Source organism: Heterodontus francisci, chromosome 1 (assembly GCF_036365525.1).
Source record: "Heterodontus francisci isolate sHetFra1 chromosome 1, sHetFra1.hap1, whole genome shotgun sequence".
Lineage (NCBI taxonomy): Eukaryota > Metazoa > Chordata > Chondrichthyes > Heterodontiformes > Heterodontidae > Heterodontus > Heterodontus francisci.
Window position 1 is genome coordinate 105,676,310 of NC_090371.1, and position 12,310 is coordinate 105,688,619.

Below are 12,310 nucleotides of genomic sequence, written 5' to 3' on the forward strand. Positions count from 1 at the left end.
AGTCGGGCAAAACCTCAATCTTAAAATTCTCATCCATGCTTTCATATCCCATAATGCCTCTCCCCTCATTATCTCTAACTTCCTCCAGCCCCACAACTGATGTTCCCCCTATTTTCTTTGTTGTGTGTGGCCTATTCATTTAAATGAGCGGGCCCCTTAAATTTTTTGTGTGGCTGCGTGCGCAAGTAACTTAATGGGCGGACTTGTGCTTCATTGTGGGAACCTCGGGGGAGTTGCAGTCTTGCTGCTGCACATCTGCGCAACTTTGATTGTGATATCTCTCTGAAAACTGGTGAAAAGCAAAATATAAACTTGGAAAGATTTGGCTTTGAGTGAAGCTGAAGCTTTTATGTAAAATATTAATGAAGCTACTGAAATACACAAATGTAACTTAAAAGGTACGTTTGATAATGTTTTGTGAATAAGTAATTTTTCAGGTTTTTGCTGAATTCAGAACATAAGCTTCATTTATTAAGGGAAAAATTTGGTGACTGAAATGCTGTTCTCAGTTGATGTCTCAGCTTATTATGACCCAGAGCGACCCACTATCATCGCTGCAGATGCATCTTCTACAGCACTGAGTTGTACCATTGCAGATGGAAAGTGCAGACCACTTTACGACACATCCTGTTCCCTGACAGAGACTGATCAGAGATATGCAGTGAGAGAGAAAGAAGCATGAGCGGCTACATGGGGCTGTGAAAAGTTTGCAGATTACATTATTGGTCTTCACTTCAAGATAGAGACAAACCACATATCCCCTTCAAAGAAAAAGAGGTCTCCTTGTGAAAGTGCGATAGCGATTGTCTATGTAAAAAATAGAAGTCAGAGAGTTGGAGATTGGAGGGGGTGGTGGTGCGGAAGATGTTGTATAATGTAGTATACTGGATATTGGGTTGTTTCTGGGTTAGATATGCTAATCATGCTGTACACCTCATCACAGGAAGTGATGTAACACCACATGTAGAACGCCCGTGTACAGGCTTGGAAGATGTAAATCATAGCAGTTAAGACGTGTTTAATAAAGCTCCTATTTCTTTTAACCCGTCTGACTCTTGAGATATTCTGTATAAGTTTAATAGTAAGCTGAATATTACAGTATAGTGTACCAAGACTTTCAGAAGGCCTTCCAAAGTTCGACATGCTACATAGGCTTAAATTAGTGGATATCCGAAGGAAAAACCTAGATGCGAATAAGGAATTGGAAGAAAGAGAGGAAAGATTGAGTAGTATTCAGGGGGTTTATTGAAAGGAAATTTACAAATGACCAGGATTTAGAAACATAATTTAAGTTGGTCATGTTTGCAGATACCAGACTCTGAAGGAAGTAAAGTCTGATGAATTAATCAGAGTTATAGAAGGTCAAGACAATATTTGGAAGTGGCAGATGAAATTGAATACAAGAAAGTGAAAGGTTTGCATTAGGGAAAGAAAGAGAGTGGGCATAGTTAATGGTATTAAGCCAGTTATGGTAGAGATGTGGGATGCAACTCCACATCAACTATGCCTAATTGTTGTCATGCAGAATCAACAAGCCAAAGAAAATGCTGCATTATATTGCCAAGTCAAAGATTGTCACACAGGAGCTGTGTGCTGCTCTGATCAGTGTGGTGTGCCTTGAGTGCTATGTTTAATTCTAGTCAGTGAGACACAAGGGAGGCATGCAGGTCCTGGAACTGATGGACTCTACCCTTGTGGTAGAGGATAGGGAAGGTCAGAAAATCACTGAAGTTTGAGTGCCGAATGTCGGCTAATGAATGGGACCTTATTCGAAATGGTACCTGGTGCAAAATAAAAAAGTAAAGCTTAATCCTGAAAGTTACTTCAAGTTCAACTACTACTTCAGGACAAGAGGGAGAGAGATGGGTAAAAGGCAAGTTCAGAATTGATGCCAGGAGGTGCTTCACACAGACTGATTTAATACCTGGAATGGTTTTCTGGTAGGGTAATGGGGACAAAAGTCATTCCATAGGCAGTTAGATTTTGTGAAAAGTGTGGGTTGGTGGTGGTGAAGAATGAAACGATTTCTTCAGCAGGATGACTCTGATGAGCTGAAAGGCACGTCTCAATTGTACTTAACTATCCGCACTTTTGGTACCTTCCATCTAATGTGAATTATTCAGGTTGTTTAAAAGTTTAATGCTCATCAGTCTCACTGAATCGATTGTAGGGTATTATTAAAAATGTATGTTATGTTTCAAAAGGAATCTGAGAAAATGCCATCTATTTTTGGCTCACCCGCCAACCCAAGGTCTGAATTGAAGGAGCACAGAACTCTTGGAGGTTTGGAAGAGGTGACAGAGATAGGGAGGGATGCACCCATAGAGGGATTTGAACTCGAGGATTAGAATATTAACTGAAGAAAAAGGACTGGGAGCCAATGTAGATTTAACACCTCCCTACTTTCCTCAATCTGCAAAGTTGTTAATACCTGTTTATTCTTCCATCATTTGGTTGAACAGTTTGGCTGCCCATGTGCAGCATGGAGGTCAAGAATGTTTGATGGCTGCTTTTAAGATTTTATTTTCATGGGTGTTCTGAGAAACTTAGTAGCAATTATAATTTATCATTAAAGATATTAGACAACTCAGTATGTATAAATGAGGGGTTTCAGCTGGATTGATGAAACTCTATGATTCATGTAAATCTGGCTATATTTTGCATGAATATACCATTGGAATCATGGAGCTGGAAGACGTAGGTGAGATTTTAAATGATTACTTTTCATCATTAGATGTAGGTGAGCACTTTGGTGATAGTGATCACAATTCGGTTAGGTTTACCGTAGCAATGGGCAGGGACAGGTATATACCGCAGGGCAAAAATTATAGCTGGGGGAAAGGAAATTATGATGCGATTAGGCAAGATTTAGGATGCGTAGGATGGGGAAGGGAACTGCAGGGGATGGGCACAATCGAGCTTATTCAAGGAGCAGCCACTGCGTGTCCTTGATAAGTATGTACCTGTGAGGCAGGGAGGAAGTTGTCGAGCGAGGGAGCCGTGGTTTACTAAAGAAGTTGAAGCGCTTGTCAAGAGGCAGAAGAAGGCTTATGTTAGGATGAGACGTGAAGGCTCAGTTAGGGCGCTTGAGAGTTACAAGCTAGCCAGGAAGGATCTAAAGGGAGAGCTAAGAAGAGCAAGGAGAGGACACGAGAAGTCATTGGCGGATAGGATCAGGGAAAACCCTAAGGCTTTCTATAGGTATATCAGGAATAAAAGAATGACTAGAGTTAGATTAGGGCCAATCAAGGATAGTAGTGGGAAGTTGTGTGTGGAATCAGAGGAGGTAGGGGATGTGTTAAATGAATATTTTGCGTCAGTATTTACAGTAGAGAAAGAAAATGTTGTCGAGGAGAATACTGAGATTCAGACTACTAGGCTAGATGGGATTGAGGTTCACAAGGAGGAGGTGTTATCAATTTTGGAAAGTGTGAAAATAGATAAGTCCCCTGGGCCAGATGGGATTTATCCTAGGATTCTCTGGGAAGCTAGGGAGGAGATTGCAGAGCCTTTGTCCTTGATCTTTATGTCGTCATTGTTGACAGGAATAGTGCCGGAAGACTGGAGGATAGCAAATGTTGTCCCCTTGTTCAAGAAGGGGAGTAGAGACAGCCCTGGTAATTATAGACCTGTGAGCCTTACTTCGGTTGTGGGTAAAATGTTGGAAAAGGTTATAAGAGACAGGATTTATAATCATCTTGAAAAGAATAAGTTCATTAGCGATAGCACGGTTTTGTGACGGGTAGGTCATGCCTCACAAACCTTATTGAGTTTTTCGAGAAGGTGACCAAACAGGTGGATGAGGGTAAAGCAGTGGATGTGGTGTATATGGATTTCAGTAAGGCGTTTGATAAGGTTCCCCACGGTAGGCTATTGCAGAAAATACGGAAGTATGGGGTTGAAGGTGATTTAGAGCTTTGGATCAGAAATTGGCTAGCTGAAAGAAGACAGAGGGTGGTGGTTGATGGCAAATGTTCATCCTGGAGTTTAGTTACTAGTGGTGTACCGCAAGGATCTGTTTTGGGGCCACTGCTGTTTGTCATTTTTAAAAATGACCTGGAAGAGGGTGTAGAAGGGTGGGTTAGTAAATTTGCGGATGACACTAAGGTCGGTGGAGTTGTGGATAGTGCCGAAGGATGTTGTAGGGTACAGAGGGACATAGATAGGCTGCAGAGCTGGGCTGAGAGATGGCAAATGGAGTTTAATGCGGAAAAGTGCGAGGTGATTCACTTTGGAAGGAGTAACAGGAATGCAGAGTACTGGGCTAATGGGAAGATTCTTGATAGTGTAGATCAACAGAGAGATCTTGATGTCCAGGTGCATAAATCCCTGAAAGTTGCTACCCAGGTTAATAGGGCTGTTAAGAAGGCATATGGTGTGTTAGCTTTTATTAGTAGGGGGATCGAGTTTCGGAGCCACGAGGTCATGCTGCAGCTGTACAAAACTCTGGTGAGACCGCACCTGGAGTATTGCGTGCAGTTCTGGTCACCGCATTATAGGAAGGATGTGGAAGCTATGGAAAGGGTGCAGAGGAGATTTACTAGGATGTTGCCTGGTATGGAGGGAAGGTCTTACGAGGAAAGGCTGAGGGACTTGAGGTTGTTTTCGTTGGAGAGAAGGAGGAGGAGAGGTGACTTAATAGAGACATATAAGATAATCAGAGGGTTAGATAGGGTGGATAGTGAGAGTCTTTTTCCTCGGATGGTGATGGCAAACATGAGGGGACATAGCTTTAAGTTGAGGGGTGATAGATATAGGACAGATGTCAGAGGTAGTTTCTTTACTCAGAGAGTAGTAGGGGCGTGGAACGCCCTGCCTGCAACAGTAGTAGACTCGCCAACTTTAAGGGCATTTAAGTGGTCATTGGATAGACATATGGATGAAAATGGAATAGTGTAGGTCAGATGGTTTCACAGGTCAGCGCAGCATTGAGGGCCGAAGGGCCTGTACTGCGCTGTAATGTTCTAATTTCTAATCTGTGTTTACTGTGGAGAAGGACGATGTAGGTATAGAGATCAGGGAGAGGGATTGTGATATACTTGAATAAATTAACATTGAAAGGGAGGAAATATTAGCTGTTCTAGCGGTCTTAAAAATGGATAAATCCCCTGGCCCAGATGAGATGTATCCCAGGCTGCTATGTGAGGCAAGCGAGGAGATTGCAGGGGCCTTGATACAAATTTTCAAATCCTCTCTGGCCACAGGAGAAGTGCCAGAGGACTGGAGGACAGCGAATGTGGTCCCATAATTCATGAAGATAAGTAGGGATAAACCAGGTAATTACAGGCCAGTGAGTCTAACATCAGTAGTAAGGAAACTATTGGAATAAATTTTGAGGGGCAGGATTAATCCCCATTTGGAGAGGCAGGGATTAATCAAGAATAGTCAGTATAGCTTTGTCAAGGGGAGATTGTCTCTATCAAATTTGATTGAATTTTCCGAGGTGGTGACTAGGTGTGTAGATGAGGGTAAAGCAGTTGATGTAGTCTACATGGACTTCAATAAGGCTTTTGATAAGGTCCTGCACGGGAGATTGGTTAAGAAGGTAAGAGCCCATGGGATCCAGGGCAATTTGGCAAATAGGATCCAAAATTGGCTTAGTGGCAGGAGGCAGTGATGGTCGAGGGTTGTTTTTGCGATTGGAAGCCTGTGACCAGTGGTGTACCACAGGGATCGGTGCTGGGACACTCGATGTTTGTAGAGTACATGAATGATTTAGATGTGAATATAGGAGGTATGATCAGTAAGTTCGCAGATGACATGAAAATTGGTGGTGTCGTAAATTGTGAGGAGGAAAGCCTTGGATTACAGGACGATATAGATGGGCAGAGCAGTGACAAATGGAACTTAATCCTGAGAAGTGTGTTTGATGCATTTTGGGAGGACTAACAAAGCAAGGGAATATACAATGGATGGTAGGACCCAAGGAAGTACAGAGAGTCAGAGGGACCTTGGTGTACTTGTCCATAGATCACTGAAGGCAGCAGCACAGGTAGGTATGGTGTTTAGGAAGGCATATGGGATACTTGCCTTTATTTGCTTTTATTAGCTGAGGCAGGGAGGTTATGATGGAGCTGTATAAAATGCTAGTTAGGCCACAGCTGGAGCACTGTGTACAGTTGTGGTCACCACACTATAGGAAGGATGTGATTGCACTGGAGAGGGTGCAGAGGAGTTTCACCAGGATATTGCACAGGCTGGAGCATTTCAGCTATGAAGAGAGACTGGATAGGCTAGGGTTGTTTTCCTTTGAGCAGAGAAGGCTGAGGGGGGACCTGATTGTGGTATACAAAATTATGAGGGGGGTAGATAGGAAGAAACGATTTCCCTTAGCGAAGGTGTCAATAACTAGGGGGCATAGATTTAAGGTAAAGGTCAGGAGGTTTAGAGGGGATTTGAGGAAAATTCTTTTCACCCAGAGGGTGGTTGGAATCTGTAACACACTACCTGAAGGGGTGGTAGAGGCAGGAACCCTCATAACATTTAAGTAGTATTTAGCTGAGCACTTGAAATGCCGTAGCATGCAAGGCTATGGGCCAAGTGCTGGAAAATGGGTTTAGAATAGATAGGTTTGATGGCCGGCATGGACACGGTGGGCCGGAGGGCCTGTTTCTGTGCTGTATAACTCTGTGGCATCGCAAACTTGTAATGCTAATAATGAGTTCTGTGTCATATAAAAGTAACTTCAAATTGCTTTCTTGTACTGTGGCAGTTTGCTTCATGTCTATTGGGTTAGGGAGGAAAAACAAGCTGGGTTCTCATTCCTGTTCACTGGTTCCTAATTCTTGATTCAAAGTGTATTTGATGTCGGCTGTTATTGCTTCTTTTGACTGAACAGCCAGGTGAAGTTTGCTGTCTGGGCTCATGTTAAGATTCGTCTCTTGGAGAAGGATTGGTGTCAACTGTTATGAAACCATATCCCAGTATGACTGAAACAAAAACAAGAAATGCTGGATTCACCCAGCAGGCCCGGCAGCATCCGTGGAAAGAGAAGCAGAGCCAACGCCTCGGGTCGGTGACCCTTCCTCGGTTCCGAGGAAGGGTCACTGACCCGAGGCGTTGGCTCTGCTTCTCTTTCCACGGATGCTGCTGGGTGAATCCAGCATTTCTTGTTTTTGTTTCAGATTTCCAGCATCCGCAGTATTTTGCTTTTATCCCAGTATGACTGCTTTACTTGAGAACTGGAGAGGAATTTTGTTGTTTTTGTAAAAAAATTCTCATTGGCTGCAGTGGATCTGTTCGTTGTGAGGATTTCCTTTAATTGTATAAAACGAAAATACTGCATATGCTGGAAATCTGAAATAAAAACAGTAAGTGCTGGAAATACTCAGTAGGTCTAAAAGCATTGGTCTCTATCTGGACTAATGCCTTGTCTTTCACCACAAGCATTAGCACACTCTTGTCCTTTGTCCCAGGGCAGCTTTGTTATTTAATCTCTCCTGCCCTATGCCCAATCAGACACCTTCCCTTTTTTTCTCTCCCCACCAATCCCGCCCCCCCCACCCTTCACTTGCTTAAAATCTAATTCTTTTCTTAACTTTGCCAGTTCTGATGAAATGTCATAGACCTGAAACGTTAACTCTGCTTCTCTCTCCACAGATGCTGCCTGACCATCTGAGTATTTCCAGCACTTTGTTTTTTTCCCCTTTAATTGCGCTAAGTATGATTCTGTGCATTTGGAGTTACCCCTTGTTATTTTGCCCTTTTTGTAGGTAGGCGAGTCAATACAGAGAACATGTGCAGTGAAAAGCTGGAGAAGACCATTATCCTTTTTACTAAAGTGGTGAGCAACTATAGCTTTTTTTAAGAAAGTTAATCAGTCTGACACTTAAGTCATTATATTTGGGAACAGCAGAAGATTGAACATCATATACTTGGCTAATTAGTGTGTCTCATCCATCCAAATGAAAACCGATCAGAAGTAATTTCCTACGGTTTAATTAGAATTTATGTAGTTTCAGATACTCTTGACCTGCTGCTGCAAAAAATTCATATATACATTTAAAATGTTTTTCAGTTGATAGAGTTGAGAGCTATAAGTGTTGATGTTCTAACCTAAGACCGTCCCTGCCCTTGTTAATTTGAGTTTTATTGGTTGCCAACCAGGCAGTTTTGCAACATCGTGGAGATTAGCAAGAACATGAACTTGAAAACTTAAGAGAACATAATTGTGGTAGTCATTAACACAGGGTGCTTGAACATTTTCTAATCCAGCTATGTATTGAATAATTTCCCTAATGTTGACAATCTTGGTCCTCTGATGCAATTCGTTTATTATCATCAAACAAAACATTTTTAAAAAATGAAAAATTAAGAAGTTATATAAATTGACTTTGTAAAGAGTACTGATGGTGAGCCTCATCTTCAAAATGTTGTGCAACTTCAGTCATCTCCATCATGGAAAAATATACCCCAAGTGGTTTCATGACCAAACCCAACCCATCCTGACTTGACTCTACTCGAAGTCGCAGCCCAGTAGTGATTCTTGACCCAATCTGAACAACAGTGGCAGTCCAGTGGGTGTGGAAATTGCAACAAAATGAACATAAAAGACAACCTGAATAATAGTTGAGATGTGACCTCCCCAAAACCCTGACTTCTGTCTTGTGGATAATCAAAAATTTGTATGATAAGGTAAATAATTGGAGCTATACTATGAGCTAAATTTACACTGGGAGAGAAAAATAAACTGTGCATTCATTCACACCTCCAAATGGAGAAATTTTAGGAACAGTGCCATTGTCATTTGGAAGATGTTGGGTACTCGGACTTCATTGTATGCGATTGTTGTTGTAGAAAATGAGTCACTTGGTCAGATAACTATAAAGTTGAGGACAGTTTGAGGCTTCGCAATCAGTCGATTTATGCCTGAAAGTTGTGTACCGTGTTCATCTAATTTGCAAGTGAATCAAGAAAGTTAATTTGAAAGCTTCTAATCGATAAAGACTCTCATATTTTACGAGGATGTAAAGAAATTCTAATTTTTGAGTTAGTGAAGCCTTCTCAGGACGAGTAAAGTAAATATTTTATATATATTTTATGTATAAATTGAATTCCTAGTGTGGAGGGGAAAAGTTGGGTCAAAAATATCATCTTTATATCAGTGAATCCTGTTTGAGAAAACTGATTCCACAAGATGCAAAAAGATGCTATTAGTATACTGCTGCACAATTTATACTGAGTTGCTTTGAGAATGTTGAAGAGAATGTGCACCATTGCTTTGAACTCCCCAGAAAATATTTTGGTATGGTACCTGAGGCTTTTTTGAGACTTTTCCTTTCTCCTCTTTTCTGAAGAATTGCACAGATACACAGAACCCACGAGTGGCTTACCATACTTCTCATTCCATCTGTGAGCTTGGGTAGTGAGCATAATCACGCTTTCCTGACTGCGTACAATTTGTGTTCTGTATAATTGATCATCTATCTTTATACTTATCGGAACTTGCTTGTAATCATGAATCTGTTGAGCTGTTATTATTGGTGCAGATGCAGCTTAACAGATTTCAGTGAGTGTTCGTTACATCTTTGAAAGAAAGGAATCAGAAAAAGCCATTTATCATTTTGCAATGCAGCTCATGATTTTGTGCTTTATATAGATTGAGTACGTGGGTGTACATTGCTGGACACTAAGATGTTGAGGGGCTCAATGAAGTTTTTGTTGGTCTCCTAAATTTTCAGAGTGTCGTATTGTCTCTCTTAACAATCACTTACAATATGTCTAATTTATAGCAGTTTTAAGTTTAAAATGCCTGGTGCTCTATACAGGGTTTTTAGATGATACAGGTGATGTCCTATCTAGTTTAAAGCACATATGTAAAGGCAAATATTTGTATTTGAGCGATACTAATTTGGTAGATTAATAATTATCGAACTCTTGGGAATTTCTATCATTTCGGATTATTGATAAAACTATGGTGGCAGGGAAATTAATCACCTGTACTATTTTGTCATTCTGTGTAACATTATGGAACCTGGCTTTTTCTTTGTGCTGCTTTACAGTGGGCTGCTTTTTGCTACCCATGGCCATCAATTGTCTGTGCCCCTCTTGCGTGAAAAAACTGCAAATTGCCATTGCCAGTATTAGTTGTAGTTGTCCAGGTTCCACAGCGAGGACAAGGGGGTGGACCTGGATAATGTGGAACACTTCCAGTACATTTGAAGTTATCTTTCACAGAAGGCTGACATTGACGACAAAATCCAGCATCGCCTGAAATCTGCTGGTGCAGCCTTTGGCCACCTGAGGAAGTGAGTGCTTGACGATCGCGGCATCAAAACTGAAACCAAGCTTCATGGTCTATCATGTGGTCGTGATCCCTACCTTACAGTATGGTGCTGAAACATGCACAACGTATAGGAGGCGCCTCAAAGCACTGGAGTTGTTTCATCAATACTGCCTGCAGAAGAACCTACATGTCAAGTGGGAAGACAGGCATACCAACATCAGTGGCCTCTCACAAGCAGGCACCACAAGCATCGAGATTGTGATGATTTTCCATCAGCTTCGTTGGGTTGGTCATGTAGTTTGGATGTCAGATACCAGGTTCCCAAAGCAGGTTGTTATTTTCCAGCTCAGACAGGGCAGATGCACCAGAGGAAGACAGAAGAAGCGCTTCAAGGATGTGCTGGAAGCCAACATGAAATGCAACATTAATAGCAACTCTTGAGAGATCATCGCCCTGGACCGAACCAGATGAAGGCAGAGTCTGTGAGAAGGATCCAGCATTTTGAGACCCAATGATGACAAAATGAGGAGGAAAAGCGAGAGCGGTGGAAAGAACAAGCCATGACCCAAACCAATAATACATGACCAGACATCCCACATGACAAGCAATGCCCTACGTGCCATAATGTCTGTAGATCCCAAATTGGTCTCATCAGCCATCTTCGGACTCACGGAAGACAATCATGCTCGCCTGTGAGGGATAGCCAATAATTAGTAGTAGCACAAAAAACACCTGGGTAGCCCAACTAAATGAAAGTGGAGGATTTTGATCAGATATATAATTTATAAACTTGAAAGATAGCTGAAATATTGTAGTGAGAGTATCATCAATTCTTTGATCCCTGTTTGAATAAATATGAAGTAAAAGTGCACTTTCTCCAACAAGAGAGAATTCGACCATCTCCCCTTGACATCCACCATTGCTGACTCCCCTACTGGGGGTTTACCATGGTCCAAACATTGAATTGGATCAGCCGTATAAGTACTGTGGCTACAAGAGCAGGTCAGAGGCTGGGAATTCAGTGGCGAGCAACTCGCCTCCTGACTCCTCAAAGCCTGTCCACTATCTACAAGGCACAAGTCAGGAGTGTGATGGAATACTCTCCACTTGCCTGGATGAGTGCAGCTCCAACAACACTCAAAAATCTTGACACGATCCAGGACTAAGCAACCTGCTTGATTGGCACTCCATGCAGCACCTTCCACATTCATTCCCTCCACCACCGATACACAGTGGCATCTACAAGATGCACTTTAGCAACTCATCAAGGCTCCTTCAACAGTACCTTCCAAATCCGCGACCTCTACCACCTAGAAGGACATAGGGAACAGATGCATGGGAACACCACCACCTGCAAGTTTCCCCCCGCAAGCCACACACGATCCTAACTTGGAACTATATCGTTGTTCCTTCACCGTCGCTGGGTCAAAATCCTGGAACTCCCTTCTTAACAGCACTGTGAGTGTACTTACACCACATGGACTGCAGCAGTTCAAGAAGGTGGCTCACCACCACCTTATTGCGGCAATTGGGGATGGGCAATAAATGCTGGCCTAGCCAGCGATGCCCACATCCCATGAAGGGATAAATAAAAAACAACTTTATGTTGCTTAAGTATTTAGAAAAATAACAATTTGAGCATTATGATTGGAGATTCTATGGTAAAATGTATGTATCTGCATATAATTAAAGACTTGCATATAGTGTGTATGATACATTAAATGTATGACACATTAGATGTGTGCTGTATGAAAAATCATCCGTCACACTTTTCTGATTAGTTCAATGAACTGCTATCTGTTAACTGATTTGTTCTAATACTGACAAGTCTAAGCTATCAATTTGAATGAGGAACCACACCAAACAATTAATTTAATCTCAGTTTTTAAAAAAAAAGTACCAGTCATGTAGCAGGTGGTGTGGAGATGTCATGTGATCAAGAGTGGTACTGTTGAGGTAGAATTGGGTGACCTGAATGTATGTATGAAAGCTGGCCTCATGACTCCAGGTGATTACTCTGAGGAAGCAAGGATAGATCTTTGAGGCAGTGACGATGCGGGTTGGAAGAGGAAGAAAACCATTAGT

At 41.9% G+C, this 12,310-nt stretch overlaps 1 protein-coding gene across 4 annotated transcripts in view; it reads left to right on the plus strand.

Moving 5' to 3' along the window:
* The window catches only part of ipo11 (importin 11), an 837,351-nt gene that overhangs the window by 196,152 nt on the left and 628,889 nt on the right, over positions 1-12,310 (plus strand). For all 4 annotated transcript variants that reach the window (XM_068034109.1, XM_068034083.1, XM_068034101.1 and 1 more), the window contains exon 9: positions 7,713-7,783. In XM_068034109.1, coding sequence (XP_067890210.1) covers positions 7,713-7,783 — 71 coding nt within the window. The remainder of the gene's footprint in view (positions 1-7,712; positions 7,784-12,310) is intronic.